The sequence below is a fragment of the Staurois parvus genome, unplaced genomic scaffold, assembly GCF_062004578.1.
Source record: "Staurois parvus isolate SC_StPar_1 unplaced genomic scaffold, SC_StPar_1.0 ptg003606l, whole genome shotgun sequence".
NCBI lineage: Eukaryota > Metazoa > Chordata > Amphibia > Anura > Ranidae > Staurois > Staurois parvus.
Genome location: NW_028321402.1, coordinates 2,091 through 28,968, shown reverse-complemented (window position 1 = coordinate 28,968; position 26,878 = coordinate 2,091). Strand labels below are relative to the sequence as shown.

The following is a 26,878-nucleotide window of genomic DNA, read 5'->3' as shown; positions in this document are numbered from 1 at the left end:
TGTTAGGGTCCCCATTAGAGCCCACCTTTGCAACAGGGTTCCATCAGAGTCCCTCCATACATCAGAGTCCCTCCTTACATTATCAGGACCCCTCATCAGATGCTTCCCTTACCATCAGGGTCCCCCATGAGAAGCAAACAGCCATAGGCAGCCTCAGCTGACCTCAATCAGTACAGTCATGATATGACCATCAGCGGGCCGGATAAAATGTTGCCCGTGGCCCCTAGTCTGGAGACTCCTGCCATAGAGGGGCTGCAATAAAATCTGAGGGGTCCTACCCTTCCTGGACTAGAAGAAAAGATCTTCTAAAGCAATGCTCCTGCTCACCTCCGGCTCCTGCTCCTGTATCTTCTCCTGTAAGGAGACCTGGAGCGAGATCTGGATCTGCTGGACGATGGAGAACATGAGCGGGACGAGCCAGAGGAAGATGTGGAGGAGCTCCATGAACCGTAACTAGACCCGGAGGAGGAGGAGGAGCGCGATCTGTGGCGGCTTCTGGATCTGTACCTGGAAAGGAGATGGAGAGGTCACAAGTCACACACACTGCAGTCCAGAGTAGTCCCTACATCATCCGTCTCAGCCCTACCCGGCATGTTGTACGAACATCGGGAGTCTCAGGAACAAAAGTCCATCCCAGGTGCAGGCCATTTCAGGTTAAATGATGACACCGGCCATTGAATTTTTTTTTCTCAGATGCATTTGTGAAACCTGGGATGAAATTTCTCCATATTTTCTGTAAAACATCCATTCCTAGATCGCCAGCTCCATCTAGTGACCGAAATGCGGCATTTTTTCTCATTTCAGAAAAGTATACTACATCTTGGCCACTAGATGGAGCTGACAATATAGGAATTCATCTATTAGACCAGGAAGGGGTCTCTGAACTTTCTAAACAAAGGGCCAGTTTATTGTCCCGCCAGCGGGAGCGACAGGACCCCGCCGCTGGCGCCAGCAACAAAGGGGCCCGCCGCTGGCGCCAGCAACAAAGGGGCCCGACGCTGGCGCCAGCAACAAAGGGGCCCGACGCTGGCGCCAGCAACAAAGGGGCCCGACGCTGGCGCCAGCAACAAAGGGGCCCGCCGCTGGCGCCAGCAACAAAGGGGCCCGCCGCTGGCGCCAGCAACAAAGGGGCCCGCCGCTGGCGCCAGCAACAAAGGGGCCCGCCGCTGACGCCAGCAACAAAGGGGCCCGCCGCTGGCGCCAGCAACAAAGGGGCCCGCCGCTGGCGCCAGCAACAAAGGGGCCCGCCGCTGGCGCCAGCAACAAAGGACCCTGCCGCTGGCGCCAGCAACAAAGGACCCTGCCGCTGGCGCCAGCAACAAAGGACCCTGCCGCTGGCGCCAGCAACAAAGGACCCTGCCGCTGGCGCCAGCAACAAAGGACCCTGCCGCTGGCGCCAGCAACAAAGGACCCTGCCGCTGGCGCCAGCAACAAAGGACCCTGCCGCTGGCGCCAGAAACAAGGGCCCGCCGCTGGCGCCAGCAACAAGGGCCCGCCGCTGGCGCCAGCAACAAGGGCCCGCCGCTGGCGCCAGCGGGAACAGGATGTCGCAGGATGTGAGTAAAACAGACACCAAACATGTCAAGGCTTAAAACGTGGACAAGCCCGCAGAGCCACGACAAACGTCAGTACCCGAAATTTCCCATAGGTGGCACTGTGAAAGCCCCCAGAGGTCTTCAGCTCAACCCTTTTGCTGCCACTAGCACAGTCAAATCTAAAATAAATCCAAAAGAAGTCAATTCAAGTTGCCGTAGGCTTCATTATTTTCTAAAAATGATCTAACCCCCCCCCCCCCTTTACAGATCGAGCGCATCTCATCAGCCAGCTACTTAATATACACCCCTGTGTACTGTAAGTGAAAGCCGCATGGAGGAAGTCTCACCACACCCGCTGCATCCTGTGTACTGCAGACCCGTACAAGCAAAACCAAGTCCAAGGCACACAATCCTCCAGACCTGCCCGGGGCCCGGTGTGTTCTCAGGGCGGGTCAGCGCCCAGCGATGTGCAAAACACACGACGACTGTACAAACACGACTGCGCGGGCCAAGCCTAGCAATAGACGCCGACCTGCAATACACCTCCTGTGTGCGATGCAATCCCATGTATGGACGGAGACATTTTTATTTTTCATTTTTATAAAAAAAATTTATTTTTTTTAAACTTTAAACATTTTTTTTTATTTCTATTAGAAAGGGGGTTAAAAAGCTTCAGCTGTGGGTAGGTGACAGGTCCTCTTTATGGGAGAAAGTCACCAGCACACCAATATGGGTCCAAAGGTTTTAATGAATGATCACAAAGTTACAGCGAGGCAACGTTTCTGAGTCTTGCAGGACCCCCTTCATCAGGCATGTCACATGTCACATACCTGATGAAGGGGTCCTGCGAGACTCCGAAACGTTGCCTCGCTGTAACTATGTGATCGTTCATTGAAACCTTTGGACCCGTATTGGTGATCGTCGGTGTGCTGGTGACGTTCTCCCTCGCTGATTCTGTTCGGTTCCAGCCGACGTTCGCTGCAGCACCCACTTATACACACCGCCATTTTTAACGCAGGAACGCGTGCGTTTGGATTGTACACTTGCAGGTCCTCTTTATGAAGACATCAGGGATCCACTAGACCTCCAAAGCAACTAACCAAACGCAGATTGCGCTTAGTTATCAGGGATTTTGAATTTATATCGCCCAGGGCATGTAGTTCCGGGTGTCGGGCATGTAGTTCCGGGTGTCGGGCATGTAGTTCCGGGTAGGTAGTTTTTTTTGTTTTTTTTTAAAAACCTTTAGCCCTGCTGCGGGCAAGCAGTGGGCTCACCTGTCAGGTGGAAGCATTGGAGGCTGGGAAAGAATGTAATGCTAGGCGATGTGCGCTGCATTACATTCAGTGGAGCAGAGGGGAGACATGCGGGGTCCTTTAGGCCCCGCATGTCTCAATAAAGAGAACCTGACACCAAAAATCATCACATACGGAACTTTGTTCCCTATGTGATGAAAAAAAAAAAAAAAAAAAGGTAAAAAAAAATATATTTTTTATTATTAAAAAATCAAAGTTACACCCAAACACATAACATCCCCCCACCAAAAAAAAAAAAAAAATTGAATCCCCCCCCCCACAAATGTAAAAGGATCCTATGCTCAGTGGTACCCCTAGCTCTGCTGATTCCCCACTCAGTAGCAACCCCCAGCTCTGCTGATCCTCCTCTCTCTCCAGTCCCTACTCACCCCATGTGACATCTGCTAGTTTCTCCCGCTCTTGTCCCCCAGCTCTGCTAATCCTCCACCAGTCTTCTCTCCGGTCCCCACTCACCTACCACGCTACACACCCCATGTGACATCTGCTAGTTTCTCCAGCTCTTGTCCCCCAGCTCTGCTGATCCTCCACCAGTCTTCTCTCTCCAGTCCCCACTCACCTCCCACGCTACACACCCCATGTAACATTTGCTAGTTTCTCCCGTTCTTGTCCCCCAGCTCTGCTGATCCTCCACCAGTCTTCCCTCTCCGGTCCCCAGTCACCTCTCAAGTGACATCTGCTAGTTTCTCCCGCTCTCGTCCCCCAGCTCTGCTGATCCTCCACCAGTCTTCTCTCTCCGGTCCCCACTCACCCCATGTGACATCTGCTAGTTTCTCTCGCTCTTGTCCCCCAGCTCTGCTGATCCTCCACCAGTCTTCTCTCTCCAGTCCCCACTCACCTCCCACGCTACACACCCCATGTAACATTTGCTAGTTTCTCCCGTTCTTGTCCCCCAGCTCTGCTGATCCTCCACCAGTCTTCCCTCTCCGGTCCCCAGTCACCTCTCAAGTGACATCTGCTAGTTTCTCCCGCTCTTGTCCCCCAGCTCTGCTGATCCTCCACCAGTCTTCTCTCTCCGGTCCCCACTCACCCCATGTGACATCTGCTAGTTTCTCTCGCTCTTGTCCCCCAGCTCTGCTGATCCTCCACCAGTCTCCTCTCTCTGGTCCCCGCTCACCTCCCACGTTACACACCCCATGTGACATCTGCTAGTTTCTCCCGCTCTTGTCCCCCAGCTCTGCTGATCTCTCCGTTCCCCGCTCACCTTCCCACATTGAGCACCATGTGTGCCATCTGCTAGTTGCTTCGCTCCAGACTCCGCTCACCTTCCTGCTGCTCCACACCAGATGTGACGTCGGCACCAGACACTTCCAGAACATATACACATGAACTCGGAAGTGACTGCGGACATCTTTCTGGTTTCCCAGTCCATCCTGGGATCTCATACCTCCAATATCTCCAAACCATTTGAATAAAAGCCCATCAAATGCTACAAGTGCTTTTAGTGAGCTTTACCAGACTTTTATGGAAGGTTTGGAGGTTCCATGAAGCACCAAGAAAGCGGCACGGGGTATCATTTTTGAAACGACTGTAAGGCAACCATTTTATTTAGTGAGAGACGCTGTGATTGGTTTCAGAGGGCTTTAACCACTTCATGTCCGGACGCTTTCACCCCCCTTCCAGTCCGGACGCTTTCCCCCCCCTTCCAGTCCGGACGCTTTCCCCCCCCTTCCAGTCCGGACGCTTTCCCCCCCCCTTCCAGTCCGGACGCTTTCCCCCCCCCTTCCAGTCCGGACGCTTTCCCCCCCCCTTCCAGTCCGGACGCTTTCCCCCCCCTTCCAGTCCGGACGCTTTCCCCCCCCTTCCAGTCCGGGCGCTTTCCCCCCCCTTCCAGTCCGGACGCTTTCACCCCCCTTCCAGTCCGGACGCTTTCACCCCCCTTCCAGTCCGGACGCTTTCACCCCCCTTCCAGTCCGGACGCTTTCACCCCCCTTCCAGTCCGGACACATTCCCCCCCCTTCCAGTCCGGACACTTTCCCCCCCTTCCAGTCCGGACACTTTCCCCCCTTCCAGTCCGGACGCTTTCCCCCCCCTTCCAGTCCGGACACTTTCACCCCCCTTCCAGTCCAGGCCAATTTTCAGCTTTCAGCGCTATCACACTTTGAATGACAATTCCGCGGTCATGCAACACTGTACCTTAATGGAATTTTTAGCATTTTTTTTTTTGAGACAGATAAAGTTTTATTTTGGTGGTATTTATTCACCGCTGGGATTTTTTTTTTTTTTGCTATGTAAATGAAAAAGTCCAAAAATTTTGAAAAAAAGTTTGCATTTCCCTGCTGTGTTTTTTTTAAAAAATGTTGCAAATATTTCATCATAAATCTTGGCCAAAATTTATTCTGTTATCTTTTTAGTAAAAAAACAAAAAAAAAAAACTAAAAACAAATTAGCTTAAAACCAAAAATTATAATTTTTGAACAAGTTTGTTAACATTTTTATTTCTTTATATTTTTTTTTTTTTTTTTTTATATACTGTCACCCTAGCAGTACAGCGTCACCATGGTGACACTGTACTACTTTTGGGAAGTGATGAAGATTTTTTTTTTTTTTTTTTTACACGGATTGCTTTTGCACCCATAAAAGGAGGCTGTAAAAGCAATCATTTCTCCTTCCCTCTGGCTGCATTCCTGCAGCCATTAAGAAATACTGTGAGAGCTGTGATTGGTCACAGCTTGTCACATGGTACAAGGCTGTTGTGAATAGCCCTGTACCATGTGATCTCTGTGATCATTCACAGATTTCACATGTAGTAAGCAATGTCAGAAGTGACATCTTGCTTACTACTCTGCATGTGATCACTGATTGGCCAATTAGCAGTCACATGATCGGGACTTCGCAGAGAGGTCCCGTACGACGATCGGTGTTCCACTGTGTCTGGAGGACACGGCGGGCACCGGATCTCAGTGCTGAGCGCGCACAAGAAGGGAGCAGGGAGGCCGTTTATAAACAGCCACCCGACCCTGCACTGCCACCATCTGGCCATTTATATACAACAGCCGGACGGGAAGTGGTTAACAAAAAAGTGTCCAATGCCACATATTGAAGCAAATGTGAACGAGCCCCAAGTAAGGAGGATTCAGCCCAGCCAGAGATGGTACAAATTTTACTTAGGAGACTTTTTTTCCCTCTGTCAGGGTAGGCAACCTCAATACTCCAAGCGATTGTAGAACTACAAGTCCTATGAGGCACTGCAAGACTGACCGCCATAGGCATGGCCACCAGAGGCACGATAGGAGCGTCACCACAGCTGGAATGCCAAGGTTGCCTACCCCCCGTGTTGTAGAACCAACAGTGCTATAAAACCATCAACTTACGTTCTTCTCCTCTTTGGTGGCGGAGATCTTGAACGAGATCTTGAAGACGAGGACGATGAGGAGGAGGAGGACGATGATGAGGAAGAAGAAGAAGCAGAACGACTACCGCTGGACCGCCCCCTCCACGTGGACTTCTGTGGACTGAGGGAATTCCTGTACTTCCTATAGCAGCGAAGGGACCTCCGGGACACAGAGGGTTTCTCACTCCTGGCATCAGTTCTGGTCTCCCCGAGCTCGCTGCGACATGGCGAGGAGTCTGGAGACATTAACACGGAATCGGGGGGACCTCTCAATGCAGACTCTGCCAGAACATTAGTCCTGTGGTCCAGGGGCTCATTGCTATCTTTCTGGATGTTTCTGCAGGGTGGTGGTACTGGATGGGCGACGACAGGAGGTGCATTTTCCGCGCTCTGCTTGGGGCACGCTTTGTTCGGTGGTCGTTTGTTGAACTGCACGATGGGCCTGATGACGATATTTTGATGGTGTTTGACGTTCCAGCGTGATCCTTCTTCCCTCTGGGTTGCATCCGCGATGTTCTCTGTGGTCTCGGGACCCTTCTGTGGACCGGTGAATGAAAGGATGCAGTAATCATGGTCACCGGATCCCACGTGGACAGCCGGCAGTGCCGCGGCGGGAGCCGATGCGAGGACAGCTGGCAGTGCCGTAGGGGGAGCCGATGCGAGGCTTCGGTTCTTCAGCTTGCTCTGCGGCAACGGTTTTGGCTCGATGAGCTTTGCGGTCTTCAGTGTCGAGGCACATGACTTCTCCTGAGCGGTTACCTGCAAGGGCTTGGACTTCCCATTCAGGGATTGGCTGGCAGACTTCCATAGCTGATGCGGTGGAGTGGCCGGAGGGGTGAGACCTTCAGACACAATGAGCTTTGTGTTAGTTTGGTATCAAGCCTAATGCAAGGCACAGACTAAAAATGAATGGATCATGCTTTAAAAAACGGCAGTAACCGCTGTTTTATTATTAAACATGGCATACTTACCTGCTCTGTGCAATAGTATCACACAGAACCTCCTCTTCTAGGGTCCCTGGTTCTCTTAGCTCCTCCTCTTCTTTGTGCCCCCACAGGAGACCGCTTCCTATGGAGGCACACCTGCGGGCTCGCTCCAAAGCCAGGCTGTGTGTGTCCACTGACACACAGCGCAGCTCAGCCCTGCACCTCACAGCATTTGATTGACAGCAGCAAAAGCCAATGGCTCCCTCTGCTGTTTGAGCCTGAGACGAGACCAGCGCTAGCTTGAGATGGGACAAAGGGAGGTGAGCAATGCGACTACAGGGCAAATCATTACAGGGACCGCATTACACCACTTCCAGCATACCTGCTACTAATACAGACTGCACTCACCTGCAGGCACCAGGAAGGTCATCTACATACCTACAGATGCGGTTACAATGCGGTCCTATAGTTTCCTATAATACCATTAGGGTCCTGGGACAGTACAATGCGGTCCTATAGTTGCCTAGAATACCATTCGGGTCCTGGGACAGTACAATGCGGTCCTGTAGTTGCCTAGAATACCATTCGGGTCCTGGGATAGTACAATGCGGTCCTATAGTTGCCTATAATACCATTCAGGTCCTGGGACAGTACAATGCGGTCCTATAGTTGCCTATATTACCATTCGGGTCCTGGGACAGTACAATGCGGTCCTATAGTTGCCTATATTACCATTCAGGTCCTGGGACAGTACAATGCGGTCCTATAGTTGCCTATATTACCATTCGGGTCCTGGGACAGTACAATGCGGTCCTATAGTTGCCTATATTACCATTCGGGTCCTGGGATAGCACAATGCGGTCCTATAGTTGCCTATAATACCATTCGGGTCCTGGGACAGTACAATGCGGTCCTATAGTTGCCTAGAATACCATTCGGGTCCTGGGACAGTACAATGCGGTCCTATAGTTGCCTATAATACCCTTCGGGTCCTGGGACAGTACAATGCGGTCCTATAGTTGCCTATAATACCATTCGGGTCCTGGGATAGTACAATGCGGTCCTATAGTTGCCTAGAATACCATTCGGGTCCTGGGACAGTACAATGCGGTCCTATAGTTGCCTATAATACCCTTCGGGTCCTGGGACAGTACAATGCGGTCCTATAGTTGCCTATATTACCATACGGGTCCTGGGACAGTACAATGCGGTCCTATAGTTGCCTATAATACCCTTCGGGTCCTGGGACAGTACAATGCGGTCCTATAGTTGCCTATAATACCCTTCGGGTCCTGGGACAGTACAATGCGGTCCTATAGTTGCCTATAATACCCTTCGGGTCCTGGGACAGTACAATGCGGTCCTATAGTTGCCTATATTACCATTCGGGTCCTGGGACAGTACAATGCGGTCCTGTAGTTGCCTATATTACCATACGGGTCCTGGGACAGTACAATGCGGTCCTATAGTTGCCTATAATACCCTTCGGGTCCTGGGACAGTACAATGCGGTCCTATAGTTGCCTATAATACCCTTCGGGTCCTGGGACAGTACAATGCGGTCCTATAGTTGCCTATATTACCATACGGGTCCTGGGACAGTACAATGCGGTCCTATAGTTGCCTATAATACCCTTCGGGTCCTGGGACAGTACAATGCGGTCCTATAGTTGCCTATAATACCCTTCGGGTCCTGGGACAGTACAATGCGGTCCTATAGTTGCCTATAATACCATTCGGGTCCTGGGACAGTACAATGCGGTCCTATAGTTGCCTATAATACCCTTCGGGTCCTGGGATAGTACAATGCGGTCCTATAGTTGCCTATAATACCCTTCGGGTCCTGGGATAGTACAATGCGGTCCTATAGTTGCTTTAAGTACCATGAAAGGATAAGTTCAACTTTTAAAAAAAAATAAATGCAGATTTTTCTGCCGGTAAAAAAAAAATGCATCTACAATTTTTTGTTTTAGATGCCTGGAAAGCACTACACCAGCGATCAGCAGATTGGTGCTATACAGGTCTCCTGCAGACTGTCAGTGTAATCTGTACCTCGTATGGGCAGGCAACTTCACACTGAGGGGAAGAATCAATGAACTACCAGAGCGCTCAGCAGCACCGTCGTAGTTCATTGACAGACACAAAGGCTGTCGGTCCTTGTAGTTCGTTCACCGATTCACAGTGCTGCTTAAACCTGATCACATGACCAGCCACGTTCTGGGTCTCTTATCTTCAGGAGTCCTTCAGGTGCCCATGTCAGCTAACAAGCATAGGGGTCCTTCTCAGGATCCAGGCCGCACCAATGGATCGCTATTAATCACTCCCAGAAGTCGCCGAGTGACTCGGACGGTGGAGTCAGGCGAGTAAACAAGCTTCACAAGGAAACATTTTTTATTCAAAGGTGGCGAACAGGTGGGAAGGAGGACCGAAGGGAAATTTTGCCAGGAGATGGGGGTTTACTTTATAAATTTGGACTAGGGGGAAATTTGACTTCTCTATTTTGTTACAGGTAGTATTATTGTGCAGCACTTCACATGCTGTAGCGTCACATCAGTCCCCGCCCCCGAGGAGCATACAACCTAAAAAGGTCCCTCTCTCTCATATTAGGACCGATTTAGAACGTTAACCTACCAGTGGAGTGTGGAGGAAATTCGCACGGATAGCAGGGAAATGCAAACTCCATGCAGACAGGTCCTGACTGGGATGTGAACCAGGGACCCCAGCGCTGCAAGGCAGACATGCCAACCTCTAAGCCCCTATGACATGTCGTATTGTTCACACAAAGGCAGACTCGGAATCAGTCTCATGTGCCAGGGCAGAAATGAATGGGATACCAGCAATGAGGCCAACATGGCCGCCGACTCACCGGCTGTATTGACCAACTCCGGCGCCAGATGTTTCTCCGCAGGAGGCTTCTTCCCCATTGGCTTCTCAGATCTGTCAAAAAGAGATTTAAAAAAAAAAAATGGTATTAGTTCTTATTGATCTTATTGATCGTTCTTATAGATGAACTGGCTGCCTTCACATTTTTTTTTTTGCCTTTTTTTATACCTGGTGATCCCAATAACACACTTCCTGTCCCAGGGTGACACCATTCACTGTACTGTATCCGTGGAGGAACAGTGTTGTCATCCTTGGACAGGACTGCAAAATGGTGAATAACGTGAGAGAGCCAATGGCAGAGTCCAGTCCGGACGCTTTCACCCCCTTCCAGTCCGGACGCTTCCCCCCCCTTCCAGTCCGGACGCTTCCCCCTCCTTCCAGTCCGGACGCTTCCCCCCCCTTCCAGTCCGGACGCTTCCCCCCCCTTCCAGTCCGGACGCTTTCACCCCCTTCCAGTCCGGACGCTTTCACCCCCTTCCAGTCCGGACGCTTTCCCCCCCTTCCAGTCCGGACGCTTCCCCCCCCTTCCAGTCCGGACGCTTTCACCCCCTTCCAGTCCGGACGCTTTCACCCCCTTCCAGTCCGGACGCTTCCCCCCCCCTTCCAGTCCGGACGCTTTCACCCCCCTTCCAGTCCGGACGCTTTCACCCCCTTCCAGTCCGGACGCTTTCACCCCCTTCCAGTCCGGACGCTTTCACCCCCTTCCAGTCCGGACGCTTTCACCCCCTTCCAGTCCGGACGCTTTCACCCCCTTCCAGTCCGGACGCTTTCACCCCCTTCCAGTCCGGACGCTTTCACCCCCTTCCAGTCCGGACGCTTTCCCCCCCTTCCAGTCCGGACGCTTCCCCCCCCTTCCAGTCCGGACGCTTTCACCCCCTTCCAGTCCGGACGCTTCCCCCCCCCTTCCAGTCCGGACGCTTCCCCCCCCCTTCCAGTCCGGACGCTTTCACCCCCTTCCAGTCCGGACGCTTTCACCCCCTTCCAGTCCGGACGCTTTCACCCCCTTCCAGTCCGGACGCTTTCACCCCCTTCCAGTCCGGACGCTTCCCCCCCCTTCCAGTCCGGACGCTTCCCCCCCCCCTTCCAGTCCGGACGCTTCCCCCCCCTTCCAGTCCGGACGCTTCCCCCCCCTTCCAGTCCGGACGCTTCCCCCCCCTTCCAGTCCGGACGCTTCCCCCCCCTTCCAGTCCGGACGCTTCCCCCCCCTTCCAGTCCGGACGCTTCCCCCCCCTTCCAGTCCGGACGCTTTCCCCCCCTTCCAGTCCGGACACTTTCCCCCCCTTCCAGTCCGGACACTTTCCCCCCCTTCCAGTCCGGACACTTTCCCCCCCTTCCAGTCCGGACACTTTCCCCCCCTTCCAGTCCCGGCCAATTTTCAGCTTTCAGTGCTATCACACTTTGAATGACAATTGCGCGGTCATGCAACACCGTACCCATATGAATTTTTTAGCTTTTTTTTTTTAGACCGATAAAGCTTTATTTTGGTGGTATTTATTCACCGCTGGGAGTTTGTTTTTTTTTGCTATATAAATGAAAAAGTTTAAAAATTTTGAAAAAAAGTTTTTCTTATAAAATTTTGCAAATAAATAATCTTTCTTCATAAATCTATTCTATTCTATTCATAAATCTATTGACAAAATGTATTCAATGATCTTTTTAGGAAAAAAAAATAACCCAAATTAGTTTATAACCAAAAATTATAATTTTAAACAAAAACTTTTAACATTTAAAATTTTTTTTATGTTTTTTTTTTTTTTTAACATTTTGTCACCCTAGCAGTACAGTGTCACCATAGTCACTGATTGCTTTTGCACCCATAAAGGCTGTAAAAGCAATCATTTCTCCTTCTCTCTGGCTGCATTCTTGCAGTCATTGAGAAATACTGGGAGAGCTGTGATTGGTCACAGCTTGTCACATGGTACAAGGCTGTTGTGAATAGCCCTGTACCATGTGATCTCTGTGATCATTCACAGATTTCACAAGTAGTAAGCAATGTCAGAAGTGACATCTTGCTTACTACTCTTCATGTGATCACTGATTGGCCAATTTCAGTCTCTTGATCACACAGAGGTCCTGTACAACGATTGGTGTTCCTCCGGACACAGCGAGCACCGGATTGAGGTGCTGCGTGCTCCCAGGGAGTGCGCACAAACAGGGGGCGGGGAGGCCCCCGACCCTGCACTGCCACCGTCCGGCCGTTTATATACGTGGGCCGGACGGGAAGAGGTTAACAAACCAAAAAGAAAGCACACTTAAAAATAATTTATTTAAAAAATTCATAGCTGTTTAAAGGTGCCAATCCTTAATGGGGGCGGGGGACCAATCTTTGAAGCGGAACTTTCCCATTTGGGTGGAGCTCCGCTTTAGGCTGTACTTCTCTCCAATGATCCTCAATGGTATTCCCCCCCCCCCTATGATCCTCGGCTCCATCTAGTGGCCATAGAGTGTTATTAACCCCCCCATGATCCTCGGCTCCATCTAGTGGCCATAGGGTATTATTATCCACCCCCATGATCCTCGGCTCCATCTAGTGGCCATAGAGTGTTATTATCCACCCCCATGATCCTCGGCTCCATCTAGTGGCCATAGAGTGTTATTAACCCCCCCATGATCCTCGGCTCCATCTAGTGGCCATAGAGTGTTATTATCCACCCCCATGATCCTCGGCTCCATCTAGTGGCCATAGAGTGTTATTATCCACCCCCATGATCCTCGGCTCCATCTAGTGGCCATAGAGTGTTATTATCCACCCCTATGATCCTCGGCTCCATCTAGTGGCCATAGAGTGTTATTAACCCCCCCATGATCCTCAGCTCCATCTAGTGGCCATAGAGTGTTATTTTCCTAATTCATTCGGCTATATATGACTTCTCTTTACTATTACCTATAGTATTTGGAGAACATTCGACCAGAAGCGAACACAGCTTAGCAAACCATTCGACTTTGCCTCATTGTCACAGGAGCTCGCACACAACGAATAGACATGCGGGATATGAAAGCCACCATTCGCACGGGGGCTTAGCCAGGCTGTGAATCCAAGCCGCAGCAATCTATGGATTCCCGGGGCTGGAAGTGACAGCGGCAGGCAGATAGCTGTTGGCCAGTGCCTGCGATGACCTGCGGTGCTCATGGATGGATGGACTTTGCAGGTCAAAAAAAAAAAAAAAACCCATCTACCGGTCCGTGGAGGAGAAGGATGGCTTTCTGCACAGTTGAGGGAATGATGGCAGTTAGAGGAAATGGCAAACAACACATTTCAGTCTCTTGTATTAAAAAACCCAATAGAGTTTTTTTTCTCCACAACAAAGGCCCCCGACCCCCACCTTCCCCAAAGCACAAGAAAGAAGCATGGTGGCGGCAGAGCGGAGCAGTGTGACGGGTGTCAATGCTGAGCTGTAGGGTAACTCCCACACTTACCCCGAGTTTCCTACAGCCATTTTATCAGGACTGGGAGGCAGACGCTCCTCATCTTTAGCTGCAAAGAACCAAATGTGTTAAACTACTGAGAGCAAAGACAGGAAACAGAACACAAAACGTTTCATTGAGAACAGCAATCACATCACTTATCGCCTTTCCCTACAAGTTATTGTTTTGTTGTTCAGAGATCGGAACATAGAAACCCGAATAATAAAAACCAAGATTTAGGGTCATTCCAATATAATGCATTGTAACGTTCTCCATCTCGGCCATCTAGATGCCACATGACAGCCAACGGCCAGACCGGCGGAACGTTCAAACGGCAAAACTTTGTTTTACACCAAAATACATTTCTTACATTAAGGTAAAAAACACCCACAACCTGTCCTGGTATCAGTACCATTCGGGTCCTGGGACAGTACAATGCGGTCCTATAATACCATTCAGGTCCTGGGACAGTACAATGCGGTCATATAGTTGCCTATAATACCATTCGGGTCCTGGGACAGTACAATGCGGTCCTATAATACCACTCGGGTCCTGGGATAGTACAATGCGGTCCTATAGTTGCCTATAATACCATTCGGGTCCTGGGATAGTACAATGCGGTCCTATAATACCATTCAGGTCCTGGGATAGTACAATGCGGTCCTATAGTTGCCTATAATACCATTCGGGTCCTGGGACAGTACAATGCGGTCCTATAATACCATTCGGGTCCTGGGATAGTACAATGCGGTCATATAGTTGCCTATAATACCATTCAGGTCCTGGGACAGTACAATGTGGTCCTATAGTTGCCTATAATACCAATCGGGTCCTGGGATAGTACAATTCGGTCCTATAATACCATTCAGGTCCTGGGACAGTACAATGCGGTCCTATAATACCATTCAGGTCCTGGGATAGTACAATGCGGTCCTATAATACCATTAGGGTACTGGGATAGGACAATGTAATTTTAGGTTTCTAGTCCCATTGGGGTACTATTCCTGCATTAGGGTACAGAAGGCTCACTACCTGTCCTAGGCCCCTCCCCTGTCCTCGGCCCCCTCCCGTCCCTAAACACTTACTTGGCTCAATGTCACTGATCCAGCGCTGTCCCAGCTCCAGCACTGCTCCTCTCACACCCTACCCTCACAGGAGACACTGGGAGCCATATTACTAAGGAACGGACCTCCTGCGCTAGAAATGGGGCCCTATCTCAATAGCTGCTGACACTTAACCTCCTACCAAAGTGAGTGAATTAACAATAAATAATACAAAGTGCAGCGCTAAACCTTAAATAACATATAAAAAGGTTATAAATATGTAAATACTGCTCTATAGGCCGGTGCAAATGTGCACATAAAAGCCTGAGGAAGTCACGTGTCTATCGTGACGCAACGCGTCGGTACACAAGGATTCTGGGAGCGCGGTGACGTCATTTCCGGCGTGGCGGCCATATTTGAAACCCCTATATCAAATACCCATGCAAGGCAGGCATAGCATGAGGTATAGGAGCCCGATAGATTGAATAAATAGTTTTACACTATGAAAGCTTTCTGTTTATATATGAACCGGGGAGGAAGCTGCTGATAGAGTGTATGACTCTGGGGAGGATCCGGTGATACATCAGAGGGGTGTTTTATCCTAAGGCGAGCTGACCCTGTGGGGTCTATAAGGCGAGCTGACCCTGTGGGGTCTATAAGGCGAGCTGACCCTGTGGGGTCTATAAGGCGAGCTGACCCTGTGGGGTCTATAAGGCGAGCTGACCCTGTGGGGTCTATAAGGCGAGCTGACCCTGTGGGGTCTATAAGGCGAGCTGACCCTGTGGGGTCTATAAGGCGAGCTGACCCTGTGGGGTCTATAAGGCGAGCTGACCCTGTGGGGTCTATAAGGCGAGCTGACCCTGTGGGGTCTATAAGGCGAGCTGACCCTGTGGGGTCTATAAGGCGAGCTGACCCTGTGGGGTCTATAAGGCGAGCTGACCCTGTGGGGTCTATAAGGCGAGCTGACCCTGTGGGGTCTATAAGGCGAGCTGACCCTGTGGGGTCTATAAGGCGAGCTGACCCTGTGGGGTCTATAAGGCGAGCTGACCCTGTGGGGTCAATGTAAGGAGGTGAGGGGCCACTGTAGCCATTGTTTGGATTCACACAGTGTGGACACTTGTCATCACATGCATGAAGATTGCGTTTTTTGGACACTATTTACATATGGACTTATTTTGAGTGGTTTATATTTTGAGTGATTTTGAGATTGTTTGCTGTGATCACTTTGACACTTTGAATATTCCCGGTGGGAATACACGTGTTGCACTGTTATTTGCACATTTGCACAGACTTTTAGAGCACGTATTTACATATTTATTACCTTTTTATATGTTATTTAAGGTTTAGCGCTGCACTTTGACAGCAGCAGGGGCATATGGCTCCCAGTAAATAATACAGTTAAACTCCTACAAGTGGGGGAGCAGGGGCATGGCCAAGCTACGCTCTGTGTGCATATGGACGCACACAGCCCGGCTCGGGAGCACACACGCACAAGTGCCCCTTTAGCACAGAGCTTAGTGAGGGGGCACCCGGAGTAAGGAGGAGCAGAGAGCACCAGAAAAGGGACTCCAGAAAAGGAGGTAAGCAACCACTGTGTGCAAAGTATTTTTAAACGCAAAAAAAAAATTTGCGTTTGGTATCACTAACCTCTTCGCACCCAGCCCCGCCCACCTCTACATGAAACCGCATCGCTGGCTGAAAATTTTGATACCAGATTTTAATATTTTCTTGCAATTCCAATTGAAACCTTAAATTACATCTCCACGTGGAAGTCACATTGTCCTGCCTCCAATTCCTGGCTAAATAATGAGATATTCAAGTGACGTGTGTGTGCGTGTGCGTGTGTGTGTGCGTGTGACCATAGGCATCCCTACGAAGGCCCTTGATCCCCGTGAATTCATATGTTGCAGAGCAAGCTATTCCCACTGCCAACTAAGCAAATTCTGCTCAGACAATGGGGAGAGCAGAATTCCGGATGGAAGTCCCTAAACAAGGCAAGGGTCAGTGGTACGGGGTGCAGAACAGAAAACAAGACATATGTACATAAATATTCATGTATAAAGAGAGGGGGCGCACCGGCCTAGCGAACTATCTTCAGATACCGATTAAAAGAAAAAACAGGTCATCATACTCAAAAACCAATAATCAAAAAAAGTCCATATGGAGCAAATCGTGTTGGACGGCCCCCTCACATTTTGGTTCCCTACTCTTCCTTTGCGATCTCAGCAGGTTCTAGTCAACTCTCCTATGTGGGGAAGTGATAAGGAGACCCAGGCAAGACCCTTGACCAAGCGTCTTGGAGCAATATTTGGTTTGCTTCCCTTAAGGGCTCTCTAAACTTTTTGGCTCAGGAAAACTTGTGTAACTTGTTTCCTCACCGGTCAATGACTCCTGGCGGCTTATCTCCAACGCGCTTCTATGGCTGTAGACAATGGGACACCCTACTTTACGACCGGTGGACTTGCCCCAAGGCGATCCACTTTTGGCTCATCTCCGATGCGCTTCCATGGCTGTAGACAATGGGACACCCTACTGCACATCCGCTGGACTTGCCCCAAGGCGATCCACTTTTGGCTCATCTCCGATGTGCTCCATGGCTGTAGACAATGGGACACCCTACTTCACGTCCGGTAGACTTGCCTAAGGCGATCCACTTTTGGCTCATCTCAAATGTGCTTCCGTGGCTGTAGACAATGGGACACCCTACTTCACATCTGCTGGACTTGCCCCAAGGCGATCCACTTTTGGCTCATCTCCGATGCGCTTCCATGGCTGTAGACAATGGGACACCCTACTTCATGTCCAGTGCACTTGCCCCAAGGCTATCCACTTTTGGCTCATCTCCGATGTGCTTCCGTGGTTGTAGACAACAGGACACCCTACTTCACGTCCGGTGGACTTGCTCCAAGGCGATCCACTTTTGGCTTATCTCCGATGCGCTTCCGTGACTGTAGACAATGGGACACCCTACTTCACGTCCGGTGGACTTGCCCCAAGGCGATCCACTTTTGAACCAAGGTGTACGCCTCGAATAGGACTGTACTGAACATAACCCTTGGCTCGTAACCCGTGGGAAGCCCTACTACGCAAACCTATCTCGACTTTGACCAAGAACCAGAGACTGGTGGGCTTTGTCTTCTTGGCTACTCAGCAGACCTTGGCCAAAGACTGGCGGAAGCAATTTCTCGACCTTACCGAAGTCAAACAGTGGCTTATGGGGGCCATGGTGTATGAGAAGCTCTCTTCAAAATTGAATGACAACCATGCCAATTTTTTTTAATGTCTGGGTCCCACAGATTGCATACGACAGCAAACCTTGATTGTACTCTGCTCTTGCCCCGATAGGTGTTCTTCTAGCCCCTTTTAGCGCAGATGGCTGGGGGAATTTCTCCTTCCCCCCCCCTCTCCTAGTCTTCTTCCTCCTCCCTTCTTGCTCTCTCCTTCACTCTCTAACCTTCATTTTTTTTTTTGACTGTGGACATACAGGCCACCTCTTTTCTTTCTTCTGGAGGTCACATTGACCACCAATGAGGAGCAGGCCCCACGGCTAAGAGCTACTGCCTTGGTTTTTAACCCTTTAAATTTGTTATATCATATACTCATGAAGTCACTGTACCAACATCTGTCTTAGTTGTTCTTCACAAATGCTCAACCTATTTGGCTCTTTGACTAGGTTTGTGTGATTTGCACTGTGATCTTGTGCTGTATAAAAAAAAAACAGGAAACCCTTAACAAAAAAAATCCACACTGAGAACAGTTATACATTCGTCTTGTATGCTGGGAAGATGCCACACTGGTCTGCAAGTCATGACGCATTTCGAGGGGGGTCCCCTTTTCGAAGTTCTGACGAAGACGGGACCCCCCCTGGAAACGCGTCAACACTTGCAGGCCTATGTGGCATCATCCCAGCATACAAAAAGCATGCACACGCTTCTGGTGGTTCTCCATGTGGATTTTTTTTTTTTTTTTAATTTAGAGGGGAACCCCCCGGGACCGCATTGTACACATAAGTGGCAGTGCCTGCACTTGAAGTAGATTTACTGTGAGCAGGTCGGCAAGTAGCTAAAGTCTTGACAATGAAAATTTCCAAGTTTGCTGTACAGCAAAAATTCTCCAGCCTAGCCCTTCAATTTATTCCAAGCAAAAACCCCCCACCCAGTTTCCCACTTCTCGCCAATGGAAAGGGGCAAACGTTTTGCCCCACGCCTATGCAAAAGCTACCCCTGGGAGCAGGTGCGGACTGACCATTTGGAAACTCAGGCACTGCCCGAGGGCCCGAGGTCAGTAGGGGGCCCCATGAGATGCCCCTGGTACCTTTTTCATAGCCTTTTTTGAGTTTGGGCAAGGACACAGGGGCCCCATGATCCCCTATTGCCCGGGGGCCCCATGAGTTGTCAGTCCGCCCCTGCCTGGGAGTATAGGGATGCCGATTCTGCAAACACTATGGGAGGCTATTTTCAATGGAATTTTAGCAGCAAGGGTGTTATCTTGGAACAGGTAGAGGGGGGCTGTAGAGTTGGTAGCCTAAACTCAACCAGTTTATTCCCAGTTTCCATGACCCTAGGTGTGGTGACCTCTACTCTTACATAGTCTACTGCCACTCAAAGAAACACATTTTTGGCTTTGGACATGGCTTACCTTCAGACTTTTCAAACTCCTCCAGCAAGCTTGTCAGATCAGATGCTTCAATACCTTAAAGAAAAAAAAATATATGAATAATCGAAAGTTCGATGTAGAGGACAAACTTCAACATTTAGCCTTCAGCCACGTCAAAGCATTACCTGTCTCACTATCTAAACCTTCTCCTTGCTCCTTTTGATTAGAAACAAGTAAATTAGGATTTAAAGCATCTGATGGTGTACAAAGTGCTTCAATTGGCGGGAGGACAGTCGCTTGAATTGGTTTTTCGTTGACTATAGATGATGTTAAGGTTTTAGCTTCTTTCGCAAGGGTGTTTGAAGAAACTTCAAGCTTTGGCTGCTCAGAAGTCAAGGCCAAAGGTTTGATGGTGGCTGGTATAGGCTGGCTTTGTGCACCACCACCACTGGCCTTCTCGGGCTCCGTTGACTTTAATACGCTGACCTCGGTGGGTTTGGGGACCTCAGAGGGGTTTCCAGTCTTCTGAGCAGATGACAGAAGTGGTGGCTTTAGCTGAAATCCACACTTTTGAGCTTTCTTTAGAATTTCCATGATTTTGCAGACCACCTCGTTTGCAGATTTCAGGTCAGGGATGGAAAGGCTTGCCTTTTTAGGCTCTGGTGGTATAGAAGTCTCCATTTTAGGTGAATCAGATTTCTTAACCTCGGAACAAACTTGTGATCCGGGTATCGAATGTGAGTTAATATTTTTAGGTTTAACTGATACACCGGATTTAATACTTTCTGATGCTTCAGCTGTTTTCGGATCCTTCTTTCCAATTTTATTATCCTCAAGTTTTGGAGCAGACAGTTGAGGGCTACATTCCCCGGGTGGAGCTGCGGCGTCCTGTGGCACCTTCTGATCAGGTACTCCAAGCGGATTTGCTGTATTGAAAGGAACAAGGGTTTCAGGCATCCCTTGGAGAACTGGAGGATTTGACCAATAGGGCGGTGGCAGGCCAGAAGCCCAAGCATTAGGAGGCACAGGACCAATCGCAATGGGGGGTGGGGGAAACGGAGGCCAGCTCATCATTGATGGAGGTGGTTGCATGGGCATCATAGGGGGTAGGGTGCTGGGAATATGAGGAACTGCCACACCAGGGTAATAAAGTTGCTGTGAAGGTACAGTTGGCCAAACAGGAGGAAAGAATGGAGGTGGAACGTTTGGCTGTGCAGGCATCATCGGGGGCAGGGTAGTATCCATGATAGGCAAGGATGGTTCATCAGTTGATCTTTGTGGAAGGTCATCCTGAGCAGCAATCGGTGCTCCGGAGACAATAGATGGCAATATACTGGAGGTGGCTGGGGCAATTGGTGCACAGCAGCTTTCGGGCCTAGTTGGGTTTGGCTTTTCTGGTACCATTGATTTATCCGATTTTCCAGGCACAATCAAGCATGGAAGTTCTGCCAACTCTGTGGGCGGCTCAGAAATAGAAGGCCACTTGCTACAAGATGAGCTTTCGGTCTCTCGGTCGAGGTTAGGTTTTCGATTCTGAAGCCTCTTCCTGTATTCACTTAGACTAAGTGGCTTTGGCTTAGGCTCCTTCGCTTGCTGGGTCATTTCATTTGGCTCCACATTGGATGAATCTTCAGCAGTTGCAGAAACATCTCCCTGTGTCTCACTTTTATCATTGGGAAGATGCTCCTGAACCACATCCAACTGCGAGCCTAGGTCTCCGACCTTGTCCTTTTTCTCTGAGACAGGATCAACTCCAGCAGCTTTGGGCTGCTCAGTCTCTAGAGTCGATTTTTCCTCTTTTTTATTGTTTTCCAAGTTAATTTTTTTCTCTGCAATGTTAGGACGAGACCTTGCTTTGCTGCGGGTTACCTTTGAGGAACGAAGCTCCAACTGTGATTCTTTAACCTGATCCAATGTCTTAATTATAAAGTCTGATTCCTGCAGCGAAGGATTACTCGATCGGCCTACAGCAGACTGAATGGCATTCGGCAGTGAAACCATTTCCTGCCCCTCTTGTGGCTTGACTTCACCGGCAAATTTGTTTTTGCCTTTAGCTTTTGACTTTGAGCTTTTGAGAGGCTTATCTTTGGTAGACTTTTTGACTTTCGACACCTTTTCTTTGTCTGGAACTGGTACAATAGCACCTTCATTATTTGGCTTGGAGTTTAGATCTGTGGAGGGATCTGTATCAGTTTGAGCATTGTTATCCAAAACACTATCAACAGTTCCTTCTGCATTCAAGGATTCAGTTGACATGTTCTCCACAATTTTGTCCACTTCTGGCATAGCCTCCATAATTTTGTCCATTTCTGGCATTGCCACCATAATTTTGTCCATTTCTGGCATAGCCTCCATAATTTTGTCCCTTTCTGGCATAGCCTCCATAATTTTGTCCATTTCTGGCATAGCCTCCATAATTTTGTCCATTTCTGGCATAGCCTCCATAATTTTGTCCATTTCTGGCATAGCCTCCATAATTTTGTCCATTTCTGGTTTACTCTCCATTATTTCATCCTTTATTGATTCCGCGGATTGTTTCAACAATTCTTTGTCTTCCATTATTTCGATGTTTTTCTCATCCACCTCAGGAACACATTGCTCTGAAGCCAGAATTTGGGGTTTTGTTACCACATCTTCTAAAGTGTTGAGTAAGGGGACATCTTCTTTTGAAGGCTGGCAATCTACCACGTCCTCTGGTACTTCCACCACTATTGGGACTTTAATCGATTCTCCTTGATCGGACACAATTTCGAGAAACACCCCATCCTCATCCGGGAGGTTCTCTTCTTCATGATCTAGACACACAGTTATAGCAGGCAGGCAGTAAGGGTGCATGTATTTCACCAAATCGTTCAGAGCGACGTTTTCGGTATTGATGATACAAGGGGTGCCATACTTCGTAAATTCATTATCATAATCGACAATTTCATCGTCGGGATCTGAGGAAGAGACTTGGTCAGCGGGTAGTAAGTTAGGATTCTGCGACTGTTTCTTCTCTGGGAGGGGAATCTCCTCCTCTTCTCCATCGCTTCGCTGTTGGGTGTGCTCTGTCCTTGCTCTGCGAGGTAAATAGGCCCGTACACTTTTATGTCTGGTGCGTCTTATTGGGGTGGAGCTGAGAGTTTCCGGGAAGAGATCCCAGTTGGGGCCAGGGCAGAGAATATCAACCTGTCAGACAATACAAAAAGCAAAAAGTAGAATTCTGAATGTTTTAATATGCAAAAAAAAGTCTCCAATAGGTAGATTTGAAAACATGCACTTTGTGACCATCTTAACATGTTTTTTGTATTGGCAATTTCAGAAAAACTAATTAACATTACAAAAAAAAAAAAGGAAGACGAGGCGGCGGAGGGAAGACGAGGCGGCGGAGGGAAGACGAGGCGGCGTAGGGAAGACGAGGAGGAGGTGGTGTAGGGAAGACGAGGAGGAGGTGGTGTAGGGAAGACGAGGAGAGGGAGAGGTAAAAGGAAAAGATGTACAATTTGTAATTTTTATATTGTCTTGACACCCCTTTGAAGAGTCTCACCTTGGCATAATTAACCCAACGTTGGTCATCCATTGAAGGGATCTCTCGATCAGGTGGTGTACGGGACAGACTGAGAAATCTCTGTAAAAGGTAAAGAAGAAAAAAAATCAGCCAGATCAATAAAATATTTATCTTCCCCATTCAATTCCTGGAATGTACTTTTGCTTAGTGGACCAGCGGACTGCCAATACCACCATGCTTGAGGATAGGATGATCTCTGGCAAATTAGAGGTTCTTCCTGAAGACTGATCTACCATACTCCACCAGTCAAGATCATGGGACCAAGGGTTCAGCATTTGACATGTGCCTGGCGCCAGAACTGTCCAGAGTTACGGAACCACACAACAAGATCTGACATCTGCTGTTCTTCAGAACGATGGGTTGTCCTCTCTGCAACAAGTGGATGCAGAAGCTCCCTCGTTGCCTGCTCAGTTAGTCCAATGCTCCCTTTCGTACCTCCACTGCACTCATTGCATTTGCGAAGGGGGTCACCATAAATACAAAGAGCCTACTTTAACAAAGGACAAATCTGAGAGGGACATTTGCCTTTTACTTATAGGAGCTGGCCGGGCTGTGAATGCATCACGGCGCTTTTCAAAATCATTTTCACAATTTATTTTTGCATTTCAAGCGAACCTACCAGTAGCTTTGCAAATCTGTAGACTCCTAAAAGGAACTTGACCACCCCCAGCCCTTCCGCCCATCAATCCCTTTGTTTCATACATTGGAACACCTATCCCCCCATCCCATGATCCCTCTCTTCCCTACCATCCCTGCCAATTCCTCTTCCGGGACTGATACCACCAGGCATTAGACTCGGATAAAGCCATGTTGTGGCCACCTCACAACCATGTACATGAAAGTTCCTTCTGGGTTTAGGTAGCCCCCCACCCAACAATGACATGCCAGGTCCATCCTCCTCCAACCACACTTTGTGGAAGCCAATGTCTCCAAGGATATGTGACATGAATATCTCAGGAGGCTTCAGCAGCCAGGCAAGAATAGACAGGGAGGAGGTGGGAGGGGACAGGCTGGACAGAAAAAAAGTTTATGTAAATCTTCCAGAGAAGGCAAGGCTTTCAATGATTGGTAGGCACAGCCCATGTGGTCCAGGATGCCTAGGCTGGGGACTGGTGTTCCCTAATAATTTATGTAAAGGGTGAATCTTTTCCATGACAGACGATCCAAAACAGACTTACTGAGCAGCCGTCCCGATCCTTCGGTGACACCAGAAGTTCCGTATCTGGGATGGAGTCAAAGGGTGACATGTTCTCATCATCTGCGTTGTCCAATATCTCAGTCAGGGCCGTCAGGAGGGACAGCTCGTTATCCTCATCAAGGTGGCCTTTGTTCTGCAAAGATCAACATCAACGGGTTATAGACAAGACCCCTTAAAAACCTCGGGTGTCCATGGGGCCCCCATCAGGACACTAGAACCTCCAATATCTAAAGTCTCCAGGAGAGATGGTTATGGAGGATCCATCAAGGGCTTAACTTGTAGCAGGGAGAAGTACCGCTGCCAGAGGGAATAAAAGCGGAACTATACTCGGCTCGGCTACAGCGATGCGGGGTCCCTCTTATCCCGGGGCGGCTAGCTTCCGGCCCTCGATAGCTGTTTATAAACAATGGTACTTTGTATCTCTATCTTCCGTCTGATCGAAGTTTATAAAAAAGGTTACTTTGTATCTCTCTATCTCCCGTCTGATCGATGTTTATAAACAGTTACTTTGTATCTCTATCTCCCGCCTGATCAATGTTTATAAACAATGTTACTTTGTATCTATCTCCCGTCTGATCGATGTTTATAAACAATGTTACTTTGTATCTCTCCATCTCCCATCTGATCGATGTTTATAAACAATGTTACTTTGTATCTCTCCATCTCCCGTCTGATCGATGTTTATAAACAATGTTACTTTGTATCTATCTCCCGTCTGATCGATGTTTATAAACAATGTTACTTTGTATCTCTCCATCTCCCATCTGATCGATGTTTATAAACAATGTTACTTTGTATCTCTCCATCTCCCGCCTGATCAATGTTTATAAACAATGTTACTTTGTATCTATCTCCCGTCTGATCGATGTTTATAAACAATGTTACTTTGTATCTCTCCATCTCCCATCTGATCGATGTTTATAAACAATGTTACTTTGTATCTCTCCATCTCCCGTCTGATCGATGTTTATAAACAATGTTACTTTGTATCTCTCCATCTCCCGTCTGATCGATGTTTATAAACAATGTTACTTTGTATCTCTCCATCTCCCGTCTGATCGATGTTTATAAACAATGTTACTTTGTATCTCTCTATCCCCCATCTGATCGATGTTTATAAACAATGTTACTTTGTATCTCTCTATCCCCCATCTGATCGATGTTTATGAACGTCATACAAGATATTACAGATAAATAACATAGATTGTTGAGGTGAGCCATGAGAGGTCTCTTTAGGATCTTACAATACAAATGGTAGTAATGGGCGGTACCATTGTGAGCGGCTGGTAACAGGGGATTGGTAGACGGAGGCAGGAAGTCGTACCTCAGTCAGAGTTCCAGTGTCATCGATGATGGAAATAATGGAACTGTCGATGTAACCCTGAAGGGTTCCCAGTATTCCCACATCCAGGTCTGTAAGGCCATGGCAGGACTCGTCTTCCTCCAGGTCATTGCACTGAAACAGGAAATATTGAATATTAGACACAGATCTCTCCTAATACCAGAGACAGGAAGTCATGAAAAATCTCCCCAAGTGAGACACAAAGCTGGCTGTATCCAGAGCACGGCGCCCTCTACAGGGAACAGAGCCCGGCGCCCCCTACAGGGAACAGAGCCCGGCGCCCCCTACAGGGAACCGAGCACGGCGCCCCCTACAGGGAACCGAGCACGGCGCCCCCTACAGGGAACCGAGCACGGCGCCCCCTACAGGGAACAGAGCACGGCGCCCCCTACAGGGAACAGAGCACGGCGCCCCCTACAGGGAACAGAGCACGGCGCCCCCTACAGGGAACAGAGCACGGCGCCCCCTACAGGGAACAGAGCACGGCGCCCCCTACAGGGAACAGAGCACGGCGCCCCCTACAGGGAACAGAGCACGGCGCCCCCTACAGGGAACAGAGCACGGCGCCCCCTACAGGGAACAGAGCACGGCGCCCCCTACAGGGAACAGAGCACGGCGCCCCCTACAGGGAACAGAGCACGGCGCCCCCTACAGGGAACAGAGCACGGCGCCCCCTACAGGGAACAGAGCACGGCGCCCCCTACAGGGAACAGAGCACGGCGCCCCCTACAGGGAACAGAGCACGGCGCCCCCTACAGGGAACAGAGCACGGCGCCCCCTACAGGGAACAGAGCACGGCGCCCCCTACAGGGAACAGAGCACGGCGCCCCCTACAGGGAACAGAGCACGGCGCCCCCTACAGGGAACAGAGCACGGCGCCCTCTACAGGGAACAGAGCACGGCGCCCTCTACAGGGAACAGAGCACGGCGCCCTCTACAGGGAACAGAGCACGGCGCCCTCTACAGGGAACAGAGCACGGCGCCCTCTACAGGGAACAGAGCATGGCGCCATCTATGTAACGTCTCTTATGTGTGAAATATATCACTGAAAGTTGTTGGTTAGATCTGTTTAATACGTATATAAAAATACCTGTTGATCCTGCCAGCTAAAGACATGCTGCGCCTCCTCTGCACTCCTATCCATTGGTATTGAACGCTCTCTGGGACTACAGGATAACCCCCCTCCCCCATGTTTGGGGAGAAGGATAGGGGGTGTTGTCCCGTAGGCCTAATGACAACATTACTCCTCTATACAGTACAGTGAGTGAGTGTTGTCATCCTAGAAGAGGAAGTGTGTTGCTGGCAGGATCACCAGGCAAAAACGGGAAAATAGGTCTGAAAAAAAAAAAAAAAAAAAAGAAAAACTAATGCAGCCATCACATCTGAGGACATGTAAGGGGCAATGTTTTTAATACTCTTTGCGTTGCACAAGCATTAATGTGATGGTCATCATCTAGCTCAGTGATGCCCAACTTGTGGCCTACCGGCTCTCTATGAGCGGCCCATCACATCCAGAGCTGGGCCGCCCCCTATTGACCTGGGTGAGGTGGGTATAAAAACTCTGCCAATGACCAATGTGGGGGAGGGGGTTTAAATGGCCACCAATGCACCTCCATGCACAAAGATGTGTCGCTATTAGGTGTCTTTGGAAGCAACGGGGCCCTCTGGAAAGGTCCCAGGCCCACACAATCAAACTCTTCCGGAAGGATCATGGGGGCCCCCAATGGTTTGAGCCCCTTCGGAAGGATCATGGGCTCCAT

The 26,878-nt window shown here is 49.4% G+C and overlaps 1 protein-coding gene across 1 annotated transcript; it reads right to left on the bottom strand.

Moving 5' to 3' along the window:
* Window positions 1–327: 327 nt before the first annotated feature.
* On the bottom strand, window positions 328–26,878 carry LOC149427623 (peroxisome proliferator-activated receptor gamma coactivator-related protein 1-like; the record flags this gene model as incomplete). The annotated part of the gene is made up of 10 exons (XM_089667843.1): window positions 26,729–26,878; window positions 25,101–25,232; window positions 23,757–23,909; window positions 22,558–22,638; window positions 19,217–22,199; window positions 19,074–19,127; window positions 13,405–13,462; window positions 9,971–10,041; window positions 6,160–7,021; window positions 328–507 (listed from the first exon to the last, which is right to left on the bottom strand). Coding segments are annotated over exons 1-10 (4,724 nt in total), but the record flags the coding sequence as incomplete, so codon positions are not given.